Source organism: Portunus trituberculatus, chromosome 39 (genome assembly GCF_017591435.1).
Source record: "Portunus trituberculatus isolate SZX2019 chromosome 39, ASM1759143v1, whole genome shotgun sequence".
Classification (NCBI taxonomy): Eukaryota; Metazoa; Arthropoda; class Malacostraca; order Decapoda; family Portunidae; genus Portunus; species Portunus trituberculatus.
This window is the reverse complement of record NC_059293.1, coordinates 3889114-3913005: the sequence shown is the minus strand read 5'-3', so window position 1 is coordinate 3913005 and position 23892 is coordinate 3889114. Positions and strand designations below refer to the sequence as shown.

The following is a 23892-nucleotide window of genomic DNA, read 5'->3' as shown; positions in this document are numbered from 1 at the left end:
GCCTTTGATAAGGTACCACACCGGAGACTGATCTGGAAACTTGAAATGGTAGGAGGAGTGCATGGCAGTTTACTAAAATGGATGGAAGACTTTTGGTAGGAAGAGAAATGAGAACAATAATTAAGGACAGACCATCAGAATGGGGCTTGGTGGAGAGTGGAGTTCCACAGGGATCAGTGTTGGCACCAGTAATGTTCGCGGTCTACATAAATGACATGGTGGATGGGGTGTCCAGTTATGTGAGCCTATTTGCAGACGATGCAAAATTGTTAAGAAAAGTGAGATGTGACAAAGATTGCGAACTACTCCAGGAAGACTTGGACAGAATATGGAAATGGAGCTGTACATGGCAAATGGAGTTCAACACGACAAAATGCAAGAAAATAGAGTTTGGCAAGAGTGAAAGAAGAATCAGGAGTATGTACAAGATAGGAAATGAAGACATAAAACCAGTCATGAAGAAAAAGACCTTGGGGTGACAATTACCAATGACCTATCGCCAGAGAGACATATAAACAAAATAATTGGAGAAGTATTGAACTTATTGAGGAACATAAGAGTGGCGTTCAGTATATTTAGATGAAGAAATGATGAAGAAAATAATTACTGCAATGATAAGACCGAGGCTTGAATATGCAACAATACAGTGGGCTCGAACTTAAAGAAACACATAAGGAAACTAGAGAAAGTACAGAGGGCTGCAACAAAATGGTGCCTGACTTAAGAGATTTGACTTATGAAGACAGACTGAAAAGAATGCAACTTCCGACCCTGGAAAACAGAAGAGAAAGGGAGACCTGATAGCAATATACAGAGTGATGATTGGCATGGAAAAATGGATAGGGAAGATCTGTGTATGTGGAATGAAAGAATGTCGAGAGGGCATGGGAAAAACTAAAATGGCCACTTATAGGAGAGATGTGAAAAATATAGCTTCCCTCATAGAAGGGTGGAAGCATGGAATAGTTTAGACGTGGAAGTGGTCAACGCAAGGAATATTCATGATTTTAAGAAAAAGCTGGACATTAATAGATATGGAGACGGGACAACACGAGCATAGCTCTTTTCCGTATGTTACAATTAGGTAAATACAATTAGGTAAATACACACACACACACACACACACACACACACACACACACACACACACAGAGAGGACAGAAGAAGAGAAGAAAGAGTTTTTCTGGAGAATCTTGGATATGAGACTGAGGAAGTGGTTCATAACCCAGAAAAGTACAGCAAGAAAGGACTAAAGAAACTTACATATGAGCGAAATGTAATGTATTCCAACATAAATGGAGTGATATCGGGGATTTTAGAACTCAACGATTACTTGAGGGACAAGAACCCAGATATTGTGGGTCTTACTGAAACAAAACTGAGAGAGGGAGAAGACCTGATGAAGGTTGGAGAAGGAAATATAATGTTTGGAAAAGAAATAGAGTAGGTAAGATGGGAGGAGGAGTGATGTTGCTGGTTAAAAAGATATAAAGGTGGATCAAGTGAAAAAGGTATGGGAAAGGCAGAAGTGCTAAAGATCAGAGCAGAAACTAATGAAGGAAAAAGAGGCACTACATAGTGGTGTGTACCACCTAAGACAAATGCATGGTCAGTACAGGAATATGAAGAAATGATAAGTGATACAGGAACATGTCTGGAAGAAATGTTGGGTGGCTGTGAACGAACTATAATGATGGGAGATTTTAATTGTAAAGAGGTGTGTTGGGAGGACTGGTCAATGGAAGGATCAGAGACAACATGGGAAATACACTATTGACACTGGCAATGGAAAATGTGTTAACTCAGTGGGTCAAAGAAGATACTAGGTTTGGAGGAGAGGGAGCATCGTCAAGACTGGACTTGGTCTTTAGTACAGAGCCAATGGTCATTGAGGAGATGAGGGTGGAGTGCCCTTTAGCAAAGAGTGATCATGCAGTTTTGGAGTTCAAGGTGATAGATGAAGAGAAATCTAGAAGAAATGAAGAATATAAAGTGGGAAGATGGAATTATGCCAAGACAGATTTTGGAAACCTAAAGAAATTCTTTCAAGAGACAAATTGGATGAAATTCAAGAGTGCTAAGGAGCAAATGAAAAGTGGAAGGAATTTATAAAAATATACAAAGAAGGTGAGAAAAATTTGTACCAATAAGACAACATAGAAGTTGGAAAGCAGGACTGGTTTAACGATAGATGTGAAAAGGCTAGAACAAGAAAAGAGGATGCATGGAAGAGGTGGAGAAGGAAAAGACGGATTAAGCAGTGGAAAGTTACAAAAGAGCAAGAAATGAATATGTGTTGATTAGAAGAGAAGAAAGAAAGAAACAAGAAAAGGATATAATTGATAAATGTAAAGACCAACCAAGGCTTTTTACAGACATGTGAACAACAACATCAAAAATAGAGAAAGTATTGAAAGTTTAGAAGTAAATGGAGTATGCAGTGAGGATCCCAGGAAATGGCAGAGGCTATGAATGGATGCTTTCGGAAGGTATTCACAAAGGAGACTGCTTTTGACAAACCACTGGTAATGGAACAGAAAGGGATTATGAAGGAGTTTCAAGTAACTGTGGAGGAGATCAAGAATATGATGGGGAGTTTAGAAGTGAGAAAAGCTGTGGGACCTGATGGGGTATCAGGATGGATTTTAAGAGAATGCAGGAGCAACTGGCAGAAAAAGTTTGTGAAGTAATTGATGCCTCATTAAGGGAAGGTGTAGTGCCCCAAGACTGGAAAAGAGCTAACATTGTCCCAATTTATAAATCAGGTAACAAGAGAGACCCATTGAACTATAGACCAGTGTCACTTACAAGTGTGGTAGCTAAGATGTGTGAGAGGGTGGTGAAGAATAGATGGACAGACTTCTTGGAGAAAAATGACATACTTTGTGAGTGTCAATTTGGTTTTAGAAAGGGCGTTCATGCACGACAAACCTGATATGTTACTATTCGAGGGTGATAGATGTAATACAGGAAAGAGATGGTTGGGCTGATGGAATATATCTGGATTTAAAAAAGGCCTTTGATAAGGTACCACACCGGAGACTGATCTGGAAACTTGAAATGGTAGGAGGAGTGCATGGCAGTTTACTAAAATGGATGGAAGACTTTTGGTAGGAAGAGAAATGAGAACAATAATTAAGGACAGACCATCAGAATGGGGCTTGGTGGAGAGTGGAGTTCCACAGGGATCAGTGTTGGCACCAGTAATGTTCGGTCTACATAAATGACATGGTGGATGGGGTGTCCAGTTATGTGAGCCTATTTGCAGACGATGCAAAATTGTTAAGAAAAGTGAGATGTGACAAAGATTGCGAACTACTCCAGGAAGACTTGGACAGAATATGGAAATGGAGCTGTACATGGCAAATGGAGTTCAACACGACAAAATGCAAGAAAATAGAGTTTGGCAAGAGTGAAAGTAGAATCAGGAGTATGTACAAGATAGGAAATGAAGACATAAAACCAGTCATGAAGAAAAAGACCTTGGGGTGACAATTACCAATGACCTATCGCCAGAGAGACATATAAACAAAATAATTGGAGAAGTATTGAACTTATTGAGGAACATAAGAGTGGCGAGAATATTTAGATGAAGAAATGATGAAGAAAATAATTGATAAATGATAAGACCAAGGCTTGAATATGCAACAATACAGTGGGCTGAACTTAAAGAAACACATAAGGAAACTAGAGAAAGTACAGAGGGCTGCAACAAAATGGTGCCTGACTTAAGAGATTTGACTTATGAAGACAGACTGAGGCTAGAATGCAACTTCCGACCCTGGAAGGTATTCACAAAGGAGACTGCTTTTGACAAACCACTGGTAATGGAACAGAAAGGGATTATGAAGGAGTTTCAAGTAACTGTGTATGTGGAGATGAAGAGAATGATGGGGAGTTTAGAAGTGAGAAAAGCTGTGGGACCTGATGGGGTATCAAAATGGATTTTAAGAGAATGGGAGCAATTGGCAGAAAAAGTTTGTGAAGTAATGGATGCCTCATTAAGGGAAGGTGTAGTGCCCCAAGACTGGAAAAAAGCTAACATTGTCCCAATCTATAAATCAGGTAACAAGAGAGACCCATTGAACTATAGACCAGTGTCACTTACAAGTGTGGTAGCTAAGATGTGTGAGAGGGTGGTGAAGAATAGATGGACAGACTTCTTGGACAAAAATGACATACTTTGTGAGTGTCAATTTGGTTTTAGAAAAGGGCGTTCATGCACGACAAACCTGATATGTTACTATTCGAGGGTGATAGATGTAATACAGGAAAGAGATGGTTGGGCTGATGGAATATATCTGGATTTAAAAAAGGCCTTTGATAAGGTACCACACCAGAGACTGATCTGGAAACTTGAAATGGTAGGAGGAGTGCATGGCAGTTTACTAAAATGGATGGAAGACTTTTGGTAGGAAGAGAAATGAGAACAATAATTAAGGACAGACCATCAGAATGGGGATTGGTGGAGAGTGGAGTTCCACAGGGATCAGTGTTGGCACCAGTAATGTTCGCAGTCTACATAAATGACATGGTGGATGGGGTGTCCAGTTATGTGAGCCTATTTGCAGACGATGCAAAATTGTTAAGAAAAGTGAGATGTGACAAAGATTGCGAACTACTCCAGGAAGACTTGGACAGAATATGGAAATGGAGCTGTACATGGCAAATGGAGTTCAACACGACAAAATGCAAGAAAATAGAGTTTGGCAAGAGTGAAAGAAGAATCAGGAGTATGTACAAGATAGGAAATGAAGACATAAAACCAGTCATGAAGAAAAAGACCTTGGGGTGACAATTACCAATGACCTATCGCCAGAGAGACATATAAACAAAATAATTGGAGAAGTATTGAACTTATTGAGGAACATAAGAGTGGCGTTCAGATATTTAGATGAAGAAATGATGAAGAAAATAATTACTGCAATGATAAGACCGAGGCTTGAATATGCAACAATACAGTGGGCTCGAACTTAAAGAAACACATAAGGAAACTAGAGAAAGTACAGAGGGCTGCAACAAAATGGTGCCTGACTTAAGAGATTTGACTTATGAAGACAGACTGAAAAGAATGCAACTTCCGACCCTGGAAAACAGAAGAGAAAGGGGAGACCTGATAGCAATATACAGAGTGATGATTGGCATGGAAAAATGGATAGGGAAGATCTGTGTATGTGGAATGAAAGAATGTCGAGAGGGCATGGGAAAAAACTAAAATGGCCACTTATAGGAGAGATGTGAAAAATATAGCTTCCCTCATAGAAGGGTGGAAGCATGGAATAGTTTAGACGTGGAAGTGGTCAACGCAAGGAATATTCATGATTTTAAGAAAAAGCTGGACATTAATAGATATGGAGACGGGACAACACGAGCATAGCTCTTTTCCCGTATGTTACAATTAGGTAAATACAATTAGGTAAATACACACACACACACACACACACACACACACACACACACACACACACACACACTTTCTCGTTACTTTCAACATAAATAACAAAGGAAAGCAATAAAATAGCACAAAGTTTCACAAAGCTTGTGTGGATGATGCTTTGTGTATGGAACCTAGTACGACACTGACCTGAAGTAAACACAGCGTGGTCAGCAACAAGGTGACACTGAATGAATCATGGGACAAACATATGAATGACAAATTAAATTCTATGTGTAAAAGTTAGATGAATGATGAGTTGCACGATTAGCAAGGTGTATGAATGGTGTAGTTCAACTGTATAAGAAGAGCAAAGTATCCACTGTAATAAAATATCTGACAAATTATACATTGAATATTGGATGAATGAAAAAAAAAAAATAAATAAAATTAGAATGGTAAACTGAAGAAACTCAAAGTTTTCCTTCGCACAATCAGCCATCTCCAGGCCGAGAGGAATGGTAACTGAGAGAAGCAGACACAAAGACACAATGCTGAAAGCCACGGCCATGCAAACACAGTGAATTACACATCACCCAATAAGCTGGAAAAATTACAATTAATGAACACTTTATGGATGAATGAATCGATCTAATTCTTCTCTTCAATAAATCTAGAATTCACATTTATGATACCAAGTTCACAAATATTTTAATACAAACATATTTCAAGATATGGAACTCTACCTCTAAATTTTACCTCAAAGTAGATGTAAAAATCTCTGCAAAACTCAAAAACTTCATAAGATATAACCTTAATCCTTTGACTGCTAATGCCACTAGTCATTTAATTTCTAGCCATCCTAAGAAATCTTATTCAATAAAAATTAAGTTAGTTATTTTGAAAACTTCACTAGACACATGACAACACCATTTGATGGAACTGTAGTCTTTCAAAAGTCTCATCTGAACTCACAAAACACTAATATCAAGGTGAGGAGAAGCTAAAGCAGTCAAAAGGCTTAGCACACTTTGAATGAGCAATGAAGGGTTTGCTCACAATGTACTCGGTGTCGGTGGTGAAGGGCGCTGTGGTAATGGGCAGCAAGGAAAGCAGATGGGCAGCGTCTGAGTCGATGTGCTTGTGTACAGCGGCATACGTCTCCCCCACCAGGTACTCCTGCAGCAGTGACGGAGTGTCCAAGTTGTGTGGATCTTCACACACACTCCACATCAACTGTAGTGCGGACAGGGATTACTGCACTTCTAATGCTATTAATATTACCAATACTAATAAAGTACTACTAACACTATAAGTACACAATTGCTAAAATATCAAGAGAAACATAACTTCTTTATGTGTGATACAAACAACATTTATTCATAAGAAAGAATCAATGTCCATTGATATTTGAGAATTGACCTTTATTTGTGATTTAAAAAGAGATATGGTAATTACTGAAAGTCCCTATGTGAAAAAATTTCTAATAAAAGAGAAAGTAACTTTTTAAAGTGTATCTGATATAAAGCATCAAAGGACATCATAAGAAGGCACTGGTTGATATACATGGAGCAGTGAGCAGCAGATTTATCTGTAGTGTGGGATTATAACAATGTACCTACAAATATAAGGAATACTGAACAACAGTACACAGTAGCAATCATAAATACACAACCTTGCTACTATTTAATACAATCAATACAAGGAACAAAAAACAAGCACACAAAAAACCTAACATCCAATTCAACGGTTTCAGCCTATAAATAGAAACACTTTGCTCTCTCACCAGGATTATTTTCAAAGGCCACATTGGTGATTAGTCAGGTTCTCACAAGTGTTTCTCTTGCTAAAAAAAAGGTAGAAACCTTATTAATCTGTCACTACAACCACAAAAACACCCTTAAAAACCCATGTCACATCAGTTGGAGCCTTTCTGCAAATTATGGAGGTGCAGCCAGAAGTGTTTTTAGCTTCACAATATACAAGTCATCAAGTTCTTAATTTCATACACAGCACAAAGAAGCAAGATATGCTGGATGTAAACATGAGTGTTAGGAAGGAGTCAACCAAGGAGAAGCCTCTCTGTATATGTAATATAACCAGCATATGGCACCTTCAACAGTAATGAACACAAACCTCATTACCATAAACACTGATACTGTCATATTATCAAAGGCAGATACCTCACTTTCATTTCAACTGACACTAGTGTATTCACTCTGAACAATGAAACCCCTCACATAAACAATAATAGCCATGTATTCCTTTGTTTTTTTTCTTTAACACATACTACTAAACACTTGCATCTTTCTAAAAACAATAGCCTTAGATTTCATGTTTTCCTCCATTGACATTTTTTTTTCTCTAATCCACATCAAGTAATTACATCCTTCTGAAAACAATAACACCCATGGATTTCATTTTTTTTTCTCTTCTCCACAATAACAAATACTATTACTCCTCCATAAATAACAGCTGCAGAGTTCACCGTTCTCTCAAACATCACAATCCTATACCATTACATGCTCTACAACATACTGGCAATCATTCTTAAACTCCAACGTCTCTCAAATTACAAGGCAATTTTTCAATTTCTCTAATCTATATCAACCAACAGGCACCTTCACCTCTCACACAAATTGTAGTGGCTGTAATATCATGCCTTACCATCTTCATGTAGTGTATACAACTCTCTTCATTGGGACAGGTATCATCATCAGGTTACCCTTTTATTTTATTTTCTTTCTTTTTAATGCCCTTTCTTGTTGGCCTTCGCCAGAACTACCATCAGAAAACTATAATAAGATGAAACATAATAAAAAGGAATAAAAAATTATAAGATAAATCAATGAAAAGAATAAAGTTGACTGTTCTTAGAGTGGATATCATATATATATATATATATATATATATATATATATATATATATATATATATATATATATATATATATATATATATATATATATATATATATATATATATATATATATATATATATATATAAGGAAAAACAAGAGTAGTTATGCCCCCTAAAAAGTCAATCCTGCTTCTCATTCACTTGTACTGCATCTGCACAACAAACATGAAATACTAAGCTGTTCTTTCCCACTTGCAAATCCTCCACATCCATGAAAAAACTAAAAAACTCTGAAATCTTATGCTACTAATGTTTTAAGACCATCACACTGGAGAGGAAAAGTAACAAGGTGATACATATCCTCAAGATCATTCTATCCTATTGCAATCATGACTACAGGGACTCTTGAAACATACTGTGCTCTTCAGTTTATTTCCTGACTGGTTTCACCTATTGCTTTTTCAGGAGAACTGAATTTGCTCCAGCCCAGACCCCCCTTAGAATGGTGGAGACTCAGGATGTGCTGCCAAACCCAAATCTAGATCGCTGATTGATCCCCAACCGTGACCTGGGATCACCGAGTGCTGCAGCTGGATCCCCTCACACATCACCTGATGACCTCTATATATGTTTTTATTTCTGCTAATGTACAATGCCTCTAGCACCTTCCTTTTCTTTTTTGCACAGGCAACGGTGCAAGATCCTGGCATCTCTCAAGTTATGCAGGAAATAAACTCAACATCTTACACCTGCGTTTCCCTCCATCTCTCCCTCCAACTTGTCTGAATGTCTGTAAATACTGGTCTTCATTTTCTCAAAGCAGATTTCTACACAAGTGGTACATCAATACCTTGGTTTACTGAGAAAGTGATGTGATAGAGGTTTGCAGAGTCAGTCTTCTCACAAAAGGCAGGGGATTAGTTTCTTTTCCTATTTTTCATCTCAGAAGAATATAAATTTACATCTGTATACAACAGAGAGAGAGAGAGAGAGAGAGAGAGAGAGAGAGAGAGAGAGAGAGAGAGAGAGAGAGAGAGAGAGAGAGAGAGAGAGAGAGAGAGAGAGAGAGAGAGAGAGAGAGAGAGAGAGAGAGAGAGAGAGAGAGAGAGAGAGAGAGAGAGAGAAGCAGGGAAAAATTGTTGTGCAAATGGAAAGATTGCATAGTGAAATACTGAAGCATAAATTTGTCAAGTTAAATCTGGTGAAATAAGAAATGCATTCCCAAAACAATGGTAGTAAAGACATGAACATCCTACACTACTTGTATTTGTGTGTATAAGGTACCTTCACTACTTCTGACCTACAATGCTGTGGGTTATACAAAGCTTTCAAGAGGTTTAGATAAGATTAAACATCATTCTAAGTGTCATGGGCCTGGCATGGTGGATACAGTGGCATGTACTGTGAGCTTGTACATGTAGTCTGAAGTCAATTAATTTGTCACAATCACTTTAACTGCTTTTTAAAATGTTCAGCTCTTCACCAAACCCTTCATCTAAAGTTTTCCTCATTTTTTAAGTCCTTTCCTTGACAAATATACCAAATAACAGGGGATCAAAATTTAAGGTCAAGAGGAAATCCAAAGCTCAGATGTAAATAGAAAATTTTCCCTTAGTTTTTCAAGTCCTCTCCTTTAAGAATCTCTCAACAATAAGGTTTCATGAGGAGAGAGACTGTCAGCAGATCAGACTCTGAAGAAAACACACAACTCCTTGGAAGTAAATGTCAAGTTTTTTCTTAATTTTCAACTCCTCTCTTCTATGAATACAAACTGCAAGCAGATCAGAGAATAAGATTGGTGGAAAACAAAAAAACACAATGGAAGTAAATGTGACACGTTGACTTCTGACCACACTTGTGCTAGCAAAGCAATGATGACTATGAATGACTTCAGTCCTACCAAGAATTCCTGGAGTAAAATAGGACACTCCCGGTACTGATAGTGCTCTGCCACACTCCAGTCCAGCTGGGAATGTCACAGGGATCAGAGAAACAGAAATTATATAATTATTTAACAAAAACTTAAAGAAACCAATCCTACTTTTATCAAAATTGGGATTTGAAATCAAGTCACTTTGCTGGCTTCACAAAACTGTGGTGGTACAGTTTATATGAAATCATTCTGTGCTGTACTATTGAATACCTATGCTCTGTACTATTATTGACTTGCCTATATCCTGCACATACAGCCAGCTCTCAACATTCAAGGGCTGTGTTGTTGCTGTAGGCCAGAGAATTTACACTCTTTATACCAGTGATCAGTTGAAGACAGGCTGTATTTTCTGCAATATTGGCTCACACTCTATGGAATACTTAGGTTGTAGGAGATAACTCTCTTGTTAATATTTCACATGGCACTTAACATCAAAGCTCTTTTCTGGAATACTAATTCTTATGTCCATAAACAAGAGAGTCTGAATGATGGAAGTATCTTTTCTCATTATTTCAGGTTATTGTGATGATGATAATGATGAATTGAGGGTTAGTTGTCAGCACTGTATTGTCAGTTGGTGAGTGTATGGAAGGAATACAGTTATAGTGGAGGCAATTGGTTCCTGGCCTCCTTAGCAGTCATGCATATAAAACATCTGTTCAAGATATTGTTTGCTTGAACCTGATGATAATGATGATTACAATGATGATAGAAATTACATCAATAAATCTTCACCCTGACTGTATCCTTCAACAACCCAGGAAGAACCTCATCCCAAAATTCTTTCCCGGAAACTGTTTATTTACCAGACCAAGAATCATCCAAAAGTAAACATTTTGAAAATTTTGAGATAAAAAGATGATTGGAAGCAATGAATTCACAAATACATTGGTGGATAATGAGGTGGTTTATTACATCTCTTGCTATCCTCTATTGCTATTTTCATGCAAACTGCTCTTCTGATCTTGCTAGCTGCATGCCTTCTCTTCTCCCACAGCCTCATTACACTATACTTTCTTCCTTCTCTTACTTCCATTCTGTCCACCTCTCTAATGCAAGAGTTGACCAATACTCTCAATTATTCATCCCTTTTGCTGATAAAATCTGTAGCTCTTTGCCTGCTTATGTATTCCCTCCTTCCTAGAACTTGAATATTTTCAAGAGGCAGATTTCAAGACACTGATTCTTAAAATTTTTATGACTGCTTTTGACTCTCTACGGGTACTGGCATCTCAGTAGGCCATTTTTTATAGTCCTGTTGCCCTCCAACATTAAAAGAAAAAATAACAATAACTAACATAAAATGATTTAGTAAGTTTTTTTTTTTTTTTTTTTTTATATTGAGGCCTATAGTGACTATAGGCTCACTTGAAGAGTGTGTAGGATGTGCTGTTCAGCTTCCGCCCATTAGTGGTGCAGGCAATTTTATTTATAGTGGTACCCATATCAGGGCCCATATCACCACCCAGGCTCATCTTGGGTATAACCACCTAGAACCTGGGTATCATGGTGACATGTAGGTAACTTTAAACCGCTCCACAAATGAAAAAATGTTTAAGGCTGTACAGGGTGAGATTCGAACCTACACGTGGATGTCTGCCCGATCCCATGCTCACTGCCTTATCCACTATGTCACCGCCTCTCTCAATAGGTTACCAATGTTGAATCAATTGGGAAATTTACAAGATTGGATAAATTTTTGGATAGAGATGAAAACACAAGAAAATGAGGAAAGCTGCAAGAAACCATCAGACCTACATGAGGTAGTCCCTGTTGGAACATACTTACTTATTTTCACCTATCATCCCCACCCATATATCTGTCTGTCTTCTTTTAAAGCTCCTTATTGACTCAGCACTAACAACATGATTAGCGAGTCCATTCCATTCATCAACCAGTCTATCTGAGAACCAGTCCCTTCTTATCTCTTTCTTAACCCCTTCAACACGATGAGACATAACTTGTGTCATCAGGGCACTTGTAACATAAGAAATGACGCCATATTACGTCATGGCTGCTTTCTGTTAAGATGGTGTGTTTTCCTTCCCAGATACTGTGTGAAATCTCTCAGAATGTAGGTCATATATGGTATGATAACTTTCATCATTATAACAAAGGTGTATGACTCACTTATATAAGGATAAGTACTGATGTACCATGCTGGAAATAATTTTTTTTTTATTATGGCACCAATAGATTGGTTTACCACAAAAACTAACATTTTTTCTCATTTAACATCTTCAGAAAGTAGCCTTGAGAAGGCAGATTATAATTTTTTTTCTATAAAATTTGTGGGGTTTATTTCTTATTGTACGTACCTATTATGAAAAATCACTTACCACCATCATCATTATTTCTGTAGTGTGGGAGAGAGAGAGAGAAAGAGAGAAGAGGGGAGAGGAGAGGAGAGAGAGAGAGAGAGAGAGAGAGAGAGAGAGAGAGAGAGAGAGAGAGAGAGGAGAGGAGAGAGAGAGAGAGAGAGAGAGAGAGAGAGAGAGAGAGAGAGAGAGAGAGAGAGAGAGAGAGAGAGAGAGAGATGCCTCTGAATCAAGTATCTCCCCACCCTACCCAGCCCGGACATAGTACTAGGAGCCATTTTCTGTTGGCTGAAGTGAAAAAGTTAAATCTATCGAATTTGATGGCTACTAAGATGCATGGACTCATAAGATGCACCCAGTTTTGGCAGACATTGAAATGAAAAAAAAAAAAAAAAAAAAAATTGTGAAGCCATTCAAATCTAGTTTAAGGGCTAGGGCCTCCATGTAGCCTGCTGCCAGGCAATGCGCTTAAACTTTGGGAAACGCTCCCAAATTTTAAATATGGCTAACACTTTCCCTCCTACAGAGGTTTTCTCGTACTTGGCCTCTGTTGTTTTGCTGCCAATATATTTATATATTCCAGAGCGACTGTGGTCGCAATTATTTGTACCTTTCACTATGGCAGCAAGTGGTGATGATGATGACAGGGGCCCTACATGCCCAATATGTCTTCGGACCTTCACCACCTACAGGGGAAGGAGAGTCCATGAGCGGTCTCAGCACCCCTCTGTGTACCATGAGACTGAGGCGGCAGCTCTACAGCTCAAGTGCTGGAGGGCGAGGTGGGATCCTGAGGAGCTGGTAATGATGGCAGACTATCAGGCCAAACATCTGGGGGCCACTAACATCAATACAAGGATTAAGGAACATGTCCTTCCCCATCGCACAGTCAAGGGGATCAAGGGGGCCCACAGGGCAGAGTCATATAAGGCCCAGGTCCATCGAGCGGCCTTGCCGAGTAATCCTGCGTCTACGCCGGCTCCCCGGGATCCTCCTTCACCTAATGTAACATCAAATGAAGGCTCTTTTATCATTCATACATCTCTGAACGACATTGTAACATCTGGCTTTCCTATCATTCCACCTTTAAATGGGTGTTCTGTCTCCAACAGTCCCCAACCACCTCCTCACATTATGTCTGAGGAGGAAGTCCACGCTAGCATGCAGCAGTTGTCATTAACCCTTGGACTTTCCGTCCCTGCCTGCATTGGCGAGGTGGAGCACTAAGTGGTGCCCATCAAGTGCTTATACATATATACCTCTGGGAAGGGGCAGCCCAGTGAGTCAGACAAATCAGGATATTAAAAGAAGGCAACATAGATTAGTGCAGATTATATGGCATAAAGAAAGAGGCTGGGCTGTCAGGGAAATACTCAGTTATTTCTGACAGTCCACCCACCATCCCGCCTTCTGGGAAGGCCTCTTCTAAAAACATATTTTTTAATGGGATGAGAACACCAGCTGCTATAAGGCCTACTCTAAATGTCACTGGCCTAACAACTGAGGAGGAAATAAGGTTTGTTATAAGATCCATGAAGGCAGACACAACCCCTGGACTGGAAGGCAGGGCACTTGAGTGTATCCATACATTCGACATAAGGAAGCTAGAATGGGGTTTCAACGGCCTCCTGCTCCTAAAAGAAGTCCCTTGGAGTTGGGCCAAGGGATGAACAACACTTATCCAAAAGATGCCTGAAGCTAAGGAGCCTAGTGACTTCTGCCCAATCATGATAACATCAGTTCTTCTCAGGCTCTTTAACAAAATTATTGCAGCACATCTCATGGCAGTGTTGCCCTTGCCTGCATAGCAGAAAGGCTTTGGGCCCAAGGAGGGTGTAGCAGCCAACATCCTTCTCATTCAAAAAACTGATACAAGATGCCACGGCCCATTTCAAGAACCTCTCTGTAGCCTTCATAGATTTCAAAAAAGCCTTTGACTCAGTGAGCCAACCATCCTTGGTGGCCATGACCAGGGGGTGAAGTTTTTCACCAGTGCTCACTAAGCTTATTATCAACTTATATTCTAAAGCAAGCGTTAACATACTAAGGGATGATATTAACTTCACTAGAGGAGTGCTCCAGGGTGATCCCTGTCGCCCTACCTCTTTAACATCACACTAGACTGGGCACTCTCCTCATTGCCAATCAACATAGGGGAGCATCTGGCCGGTATACCCCTAAATTAAATCACCTATGTGAATGAAGTGGCATTAACAGCATCCACCCCCTGGAGCCTTTAGGCCTTATAGGCCTCAATCGATGTGCAGGTTGTTGAGGCTGGGAGGTTGGGGCTGAAACTGAGCCATTCAAAATGTGACACTGTCAACATCATCGGGGACGGAAAGAGGAAGAGGTAGTTGGTCAACCCCTCCATCTTCAATGCCAGTGACAGAAGGCTGAGTGATGAAGCCCGGAGAAACATACAAGTATCTCGGCCTGGATGTGGGGCTAGCCATGGGCCGCACTGAGCCTAGGCGGGCCCTGGTAGCCCATGTGAGGAACTTGTCTTGCTTCAGATAACCACAAAAAAATTTTAGGGCATTAAATAACACTGTTGTGCCAAAACAACTGAACCAACATGTCATGGTCAAAACAAGCAAATGCACTTTAAATAGATATGATTTGGAAATAAGAATGTTCCTAAAAAAGGCTCTACATCTGACACGAGACATCCCCAATGCTGCTCTGTACACAAAGACAGGCCATGGGGTATTGGGGATGCCTCAGTTTTTAACAAAAGTGCCAGTCCTGGAGCGGCTCACTAAGACTTCTGATGCAACGGTCACTGGGATCGCACAGGCTTTGCTCTTGCCCCTCAGCTCATCAGCCAACGAGCATAAAGAGGCCACAATTAACACCAATAAAGTGGCACTGTATGCAATGACTGACGGCCAGGGCTTCTCTGGCTGCAATCTCTCATATCCTTCCTGTAATGTGTTGGACCAACAGTGTTCAGCATATTCTAAATTTTTTTTAAATTTATTTTTCTATTTTTATGTTATGGACTATAGTGCCTGTAAGTATACTTGTAGAGTATATGTGTGAAGCGCTGTTCAGCTTCTACCCATTAAAGGCACAGCCAATTTTATTTATAGTGGTACCCATATTAAGGCCCAAGTGCATCTTCGGTGTAACCACTAGAACATGGATATCATGGTGACATGTAGGTAACTTTAAAACACTCAACAAATGGCATAGCTTCAAAGCAGTATGTGGTAGGATTCAAACTTATGTGTGGACGTCTGCCTGGTCCCATGCTCACCACCTTATCCACTACACCACCACCTTCTTGGTCTGACCAGCGCCAAATATAACTTTAATATTACTTTGTGACTTCTGCTTTTAACACTCCAAAAAATTCCTCCTAATACCATATTCAAAGAACCTTACTTCTTGCTTCTATGCATTCTTTTCTTGGACCAAGATAAGAGCTAACTATAACTCCTAAATTTTTTTGCAAATCATGAACCTAACAGAACTTTGTGGCTTATTGTGTACTTATTGTGTTGGTTATCTCTACCTATGTTAAGTACTTTGCATTTGATAATGCCACCTGCCTGTTTTAGCTATGTTCCTATGTTCTAAGGAGGGAGTGTTGTGTGCGTGTGTGTTTTTTGTGTTTTTTTTACGTTATGGCCTATAGCGTCTGTAGGCATACTTTGAGAGTATATGTGAGAAGCACTGTTAGGCTTCCAACCATTTGTGGCGCAGGCAATTTTATTTATAGTGGTACCCATATTAGGGCCCATATCACCATCCAAGTGCATCTTTGATGTTACCACCTAGAACCTGGGTATCATGGTGACATGTAGGTAACTTTAAAACACTCAACAAATGGCATAGCTTCAAAGCGGTATGTGGTGGGATTTGAACCTAAGCGTGGACATCTGCCCGATCTCATGCTCACCACCTTATCCACTACTCCACCGTCCGATTTCCTGTAACCTCTCATATGTTAATTCCTGCAACATAGACAATTACTACTTATAATATCCAGTATGAAAAACAGGTGCTGAAGGAAGGATGGCCCTGAGAATGCAACACTGGCCAAACATAGACAGCCCTGTATGTCAGTCTTCAATCAAGCATCCATAAGTAGTGACCAGACTGCCAATACTGACCTAAATCCACTCACTCCCTTACTTAGAAAACATGAAAGATAGAAACATGTGAAGAATCCAAGTGCACTCATTACAAATATCAGGATCTTGCTCACATGTACACAAATCGTGCAGTACTAGGGGTGCTTATAGCTAACTGCTCTCCTGATCTTGCCAAGTGCATGTGTCCACTCCTACAGCCTCAATGCACAACACTTTCTCCTTTCATCCTTATTCTGCCCACCTTTCTTGTGAAAGAATTATCTACTATAGTAGCTTCATTCCTTTCTCTGGTAAACTCTGGCACTCCTTGCTGACTTATATCTTTCTTCCTTCCTATGATTAACTTTTTCAAGATTTCAAGACACATACTCTGACTTTAATGTTCCTTTTAATCTCTCATCTTTTATTGTTTGTTTGCTTTTTGTTGCCCTTGACCACTGCCTCTCTTACATAAGAAATATATCCACTTCCTTATTTACAAAACCTGGCATGATGATACGTAAAGAATTCATCCAGTCACTTGTAAAACAGTATCTTGACCAATGGAAGTCCAGGTCTACATATATGCATGGTCTGCAATGACTGGGAAAACTGTAAGAAACACTTCAAAGAAAAAGCTAAAAACTAGTGAACTATTTTGAAAGCAGAGGAAAGTGTTCATCTTGAAGAGAGATGGAGAAAAAGAAAAAAATCATACACCGTTTTTCATTTCCATCACAGAGTTTAAAGTTTTTCCAGTAGTACATGCAAGTTCAGATATATACAAGTGGTCCAAGAAATCCACTAGGGAAATTTATGACTCACCTTACGGGACAGGTCGTGGTCCTTGTCGTGCACTGCCGCCAGATGCAGTATAGCCAGGCGAGTGCTGAGGATGGTGGAGCTTTTGAAGAGGGAGAAGAGAGACTCCTTGGTCACCCTCACCTCCACCGTCATCTGGTTCACACCGTCCACGAAGGTGATGCTGCGGCCAGACAGCACCTTGCCACTCACAATCTGCAGCCAAACACAACACACCAAAGTAACAAAGAAAACAATGCTGTCTCTGCTAACACACCAAAAGTGACAGACAAAACTATACAGTCTCTAACAAGCATACTAATGACTTTTAATGTATTCTTGTTAAGTCTGAAATTTATTATTTTTTATGAGAAGAGTAAACAAGCCACACACACAAACAAACACGTTCCAATTAGGATTGCTAGTTTAGTTCTCAAATGTGTCTTAGACTAGTTCACATCATAAAAAAGCAGAAAAAAGTTAGAGAGATTGATACTACTCAAATTGAAGCAGCCACTGGTCTCACCTGGAAGAGGTGTGCATTGGGTAAGAGCTGAGGGGGTGGAGTGGTCACAATGTGGTTGTTGGGCATGTGATCCAAACCCATGTCTAGCATGTGCATGCAGACGCCTGGCACGATGACCAACAGGTAGTGCTCTGGGTGAGGAGCAATCAACCATTATCACATGACTTCAGAAAAAAAACTTAAATTTGCCATTTAACAAATTAATCGACTGCCATACAGCCTGACAGGATGGCCATGATGATGCTCAATATGCTGGCAACCAATTGCTTCACCAAAGGATACCTCAGAAATACACATAGATGAATCACTATTACTGCAGGAAGCCCACAAAACAGCATTTAAACCATTGCTATAAGAGTAACAACATGCTTATTGACTAGATGGGTGAGACACTCCAGTGTCCCTGGACCTAACACTGACTTGCACACCAGCTGCCCTCTCTCACTCAAGGTAGAGAGGCCTTCACTGCTAACACCACACCTCAGCTGCCTCGGAAGGCTTATGGACCTGATGGGGTCCCTCCTATTATTCTCTAAAACTGTGCTTCTGTGCTTGCACCTTGCCTGGCCAAACTCTTCCAACTTTGTCTATCGACTTGTACCTTTCCTTCCTGCTGGAAGTTTGCCTACATTCAGCCTGTTCCTAAAAAGGGTGACTGTTCTAACCCCTCAAACTACCGTCCTATAGCTTTAATCTCTTGCTTGTCTAAAGTTTTTGAATCTATCCTGAATAGGAAGATTCTCAAACATCTATCACTTCACAATCTTCTGTCTGATTGCCAGTATGGCTTCCGTCAAGGTTGCTCTACTGGTGATCTTCTGGCTTTCCTTACTGAGTCTTGGTCATCCTCTTTTAGAGATTTCGGTGAAACTTTTGCTGTTGCATTAGACATATCAAAAGGTTTTGATAGAGTCTGGCATAAAGCTTTGATTTCAAAACTGCCCTCCTACGGCTTCTATCCTTCTCTCTGCAACTTTATCTCAAGTTTCCTTTCCGACCGCTCTATTGCTGCTGTGGTAGACGGCTACTGTTCTTCTCCTAAACCTATTAATAGTGGTGTTCCTCAGGGTTCTGTTTCTATTATTCATTAATGACCTTCTTAACCAAACTTCTTGCCCTATCCACTCCTATGCTGATGATACCACCCTACATCTTTCCACATTCTTTCAGAGACGTCCAACCCTTCAGGAAATCAACAGATCACGCGGGGACGCCACGGAACGCCTGACTTCCGATCTTTCTAAGATTTCCGATTGGGGCAGAGAAAATGTAGTAGTTTTCAATGCCTCAAAAACTCAATTCCTCCATCTATCAACTCGACACAACCTTCCAGACAACTATCCCTTCTTCTTCAATGACACTCAACTGTCTCCCTCTTCCACAATGAATATCCTCGGTCTGTCCTTTGCTCATAATCTTAACTGGAAACTTCACATCTCATCTCTTGCTAAAACAGCTTCTATGAAATTAGGTGTTCTGAGGCGTCTCTGACAGTTTTTCTCGCCCCTCCAACTGCTTACTCTGTATAAGGGCCTTATCCGTCCCTGTATGGAGTACTCTTCGCATGTTTGGGGGGGTTCCAGTCACACAGCTTTGCTTGATAGGGTGGAATTGAAAGCTCTTCGTCTCATCAACTCCCCTCCTCTGACTAACTGTCTTCAGTCTCTTTCTCACCGCCGAAATGTTGCATCCCTTTCTATATTTTATCGCTATTTTCATGGTAACTGTTCTACTGATCTTGCTAACTGCATGCCTCCCCCTCCTCCTGCGGCCACGCTGCACAAGGCTTTCTTCTTCCTCTCATCCCTATTCTGTCCAACTCTCTAATGCAAGAGTTAACCAGTATGCTCAATCATTCCTCCCTTTCACTGGTAAACTCTGGAACTCCCTCCCTGCATCTGTATTTCCAAATTCCTACAACTTGTCTTCTTTTAAGAGGGAGGTATCAAAGCATTTGCTCCCCTAATTCTGGCTGACGGTTTTGGCACTTTTTGAAGTCTTTGGAGAGCCAGCACTCAAGTGGGCCTTTTTCTAACTTTCGTTTTTTTGCCCTTGCCCCTCTTCCCTACGTAAAAAAAAAAAAAAAAAAAAAAAAAAAAAAAAGATAACCTATACAATCAGGTAGGTGGATACATTTGCTTAATTAAGACGACTTGATAAAAGATTTATTTATTGCTATTTTTAGATTCTAATAAATGTATATATCTACCTAGTTGTATTTACCTAGTAGTGACATCTATAGCTTTACTAATTCATAGGTGTCAGTTTATAGTTAACAAAAACACTAATGGACAAGAATATACATGGAAAAACACAAACATATGTATTTTAAAAGAGAAAGATCATGTGTTTGCTACAAATAATATTGAAAAAAATAAACTCCAGTCCATCACATACCTCCAAACAGAGAGTATGTGGGCAGAGCAGAGTGGGCATGTCCCCAGGGCACCCCTGGCACCACAGTGTGCAGTACACAGCCATGGTGCAGCAGCGTCACTGAGTAAGCCAAGTACACTGCACAGCTCTCAGGATCTGCTGGTGTCTCTGCCAACCGTGACTACAAACACACAAGTTCATTAAAACTAAGAAAAAAATTGATTATCTGAGAACATACACACTATAACCACTATTGTTTCATTATTGACACTTTACATCATAACGAGAGAGAGAGAGAGAGAGAGAGAGAGAGAGAGAGAGAGAGAGAGAGAGAGAGAGAGAGAGAGAGAGAGAGAGAGAGAGAGAGAGAGAGAGAGAGAGAGAGAGAGAGAGAGAGAGAGCACGGGGGGTAGAATTTCTATATTTTAAAGCCCCGCTGTATCACGCAAGCCAACAGGCTTTTGAATACACCAGCGCCTCTCATGGACAACATGCGCACCACTCACTCCCCCTGTTCAAAACAATAACAGCATCAGCAGCAGCTTGTCTTCTCTCACTCAACTTACCACCAAAACGCCCTGCAATGTCGCCTAGTGTTGCTAAGAAGACCAGGAAGTCTCTTACTCTTGAAGTGAAGCTGGATATTATTCACAGACACAAGAGGCGAGAAAACTAAAAGCATTGCTCGCCACCATCTTGACTCCATCTACTGTCTCTACTATAAGTCAGCAGACTCTATTAAGAAGGCTGGTGAGACCGTATCTTCCTTGCAAGCTAAAAGAACCACCTGAACTCGTGACAACAATAAATAAAATTGAAAGCCTTGTGGAAATGTGGTACATAAGTTTTGTATGTGATACAAAGATGCGCCCTTTGCTTACATTCCACAGGTTGCCGGTTAGTGTCTTTCCCATTTCACTCTCCCTCCCTTCATAAATTTAAGATCATCAACATTATAAAGTTACGTACATACATACATTAGTGTACATTATAATGATTTAAATTAAACTGCCTAAATGTTTAACTTCATAATTTTTACTTTCATTAAACCTTTCATTGTACTATGATGCACTCTCACTTTGTTTACTCTCAATGGAAGTTCACGTCAGGGGTTAAACTTGTTATAGTCAGTTCACTTAATGAAATTTCGCTGAATGAAGGGTTTTCAGGAACGTAACCCCTTCGTTAAGCGGGGTTGCCTGTACTTCCATCATTGCAAGACATAATAAATCACACTACTTAGGTACGTGAACAAGAATCACCTTGTAGATGTAGTGGTGACAGATGCAGACAGCACCAGAGGGTGAGGTGACCACACGCAGGTCCAGCCATGCGTCCCCTACAGAGTGGAGCAGCCCCTGGTCCCGGTAGTCCCCACTCAGGTCCAGTGGGGAATGTTCCAGCCCAGACAACTCCAGGGGAACATTCAGCTGCACCGTGGACAGTGGCTGATTATATTCTTCATAATAACTGCATCATGAATGTATACAGTACACTTATGCCTTGGGTACTAATTCCCATGATAAAATGCTTTCTTAAATTAATAAAACAGATGTCACGCTTACAACATTACTGGAAACATCAAGGACACTCAGTTTAAGATTTGTGGTCAGAAATGCAGAAATGGAGTTAAATAAGAATTTATAGGCAAGCATGTGTATCAAATTAGACAAGTGTACTGTAAAGAAAAGTGACCCAGACCTCCACTCTTCTATTTCACAGGCCCTCTCTAAGCTATACTACTACTACGCTATGGAGTCACTTTAAATCAGCCGCAAAACACATCACCACTGTGTAAATCGTCACCTATTTACTAATTATTCTTATGTTTTAATTCCCATTAAATACTTTTTTAGATTCCATAAGGGTTTGTAGTGTTATGAATGCACTGTAGTATTGTAATATAGATAATAATTAGTATACATACATTAGATTGGCCATTTTACGGGTTGTCAGGTAGGTAGTGGCATGAATGTATTGTCATGGTCATTCATTCATCATATCAAGATGGAAGGAAATAACAATTGGTAGACCAATACACAGCCGAGAGAAAGAACTTATATACAACGTATATAAGTTCTTCTTAGAAGAAAAGGCAAACAGAGGGCCTATAATAGAAGCAAGTAAAGCAATTGAACGAACTGCAAAGGCCCCCAAATTCAGCAAGAGAACAATCATGCGGATCTGCTCACAACTCCACAAGGCTGCTATGACTCAAGTGGAGCTAGACACACTAGAATTCTCGTCGCCAAAGAAAAAGCAACACAAAACACCTGTCACAAACATAGATGATTTTGATATACAGGTGGTGAGAAGAACTGTATTAAGTTTTTATGAAAGGAAGGAGCTCCCTACACTGCAGAAAATACAAGAAGAATTGAAGGAAAATATATCATTCAGTGGATGTATCAAATCACTACGGAAGATTCTGAAGAAAATTGGATTCATATATGGAAAGGTGGATGGGCAAAAATTCCTTATGGAAAGAAATGACATTGCAAATGCTCGAACGCAATTCTTATGGGAAATACGCCGACACAAACATCCTGCCAAGAACATCGTATACCTGGACGAGACTTGGGTTAACCAGAATTACACCGTAGGGGAATGCTGGACAGACACTGCATCGCAACAAGCAACAGGATACAGGCACCAACAGGAAAAGGAAATCGACTGATTATTCTCCATGCAGGAACAAAAGATGGTTTTGTTGAAAATGCAGAATTAGTTTTTCAAGCTAAGAACGATGGAGACTACCACCATCAGATGAATTCTGCTGTATTTGAAGAATGTTTAAAAAACCAGTTGCTACCCAACATCAGACCCAACTCCATAATCGTTAGGGACAATGCCCCTTACCATTCTGTAAAGATGGAAAAACAGCCAACATCGACCTGGAGAAAAGCCGATATAAAAGACTGGTTTGTGAACAAGGGTGCTCAGCCCAGTGATGAATTATTGAAAAGGGAGCTCTATGCAATGGCAAAGACATACTTCACTGGCAATAAGTATCACATTGATACAATTGCAGAGGAGGCAGGGCATGAAGTTGTCAGATTACCGCCCTACTACTGCCATTACAACCCTATTGAACTCATCTGGGGCCAAGTGAAATCATATGTTGCCCAGAGAAACACATTCAAAATGGCAGAGCTGAAACCTCTTCTTAAAGAGACCATGAGTCACATCACACCACAAAACTGGATGCAAGCAGTGCGGCATGCTGAGCAGCTTCAAGATGAGGACGCCAGACAAGATATAGCAGTAGATAACTTTATGGATTCCTTCATCATCACGCTTTCTGAAAGCTCAGATGAGGAATTTTCTGATTAAATTCAGACAGAGGATTAGGCCTACTGGGGAAACCTCTATATAAAAAAACGAACCTTAACTTATACCTCAGTGGTGGTGTGGAAAATAAGTCGAAAGCAGAATAGGTATGTTATATTATTTAGAAAGTTTTTGGGAGTTTTCTTTACCCTTTTCTACAAAATTATGCAGAGAGAGAGAGAGAGAGAGAGAGAGAGAGAGAGAGAGAGAGAGAGAGAGAGAGAGAGAGAGAGAGAGAGAGAGAGAGAGAGAGAGAGAGAGAGAGAGAGAGAGAGAGAGAGAGAGAGAGAGA

At 40.1% G+C, this 23892-nt stretch overlaps 1 protein-coding gene across 1 annotated transcript in view; it reads right to left on the bottom strand.

Moving 5' to 3' along the window:
* The window catches only part of LOC123515621 (protein pigeon-like), a 99579-nt gene that overhangs the window by 45538 nt on the left and 30149 nt on the right, over window positions 1–23892 (bottom strand). Inside the window, exons 8-12 of the mRNA XM_045274411.1 lie at window positions 21533–21700; window positions 20292–20451; window positions 17895–18025; window positions 17393–17584; window positions 6434–6610 (exon numbers count right to left, since the gene is read on the bottom strand). Of these exons, the coding sequence (XP_045130346.1) occupies window positions 6434–6610; window positions 17393–17584; window positions 17895–18025; window positions 20292–20451; window positions 21533–21700 (828 nt within the window). The remainder of the gene's footprint in view (window positions 1–6433; window positions 6611–17392; window positions 17585–17894; window positions 18026–20291; window positions 20452–21532; window positions 21701–23892) is intronic.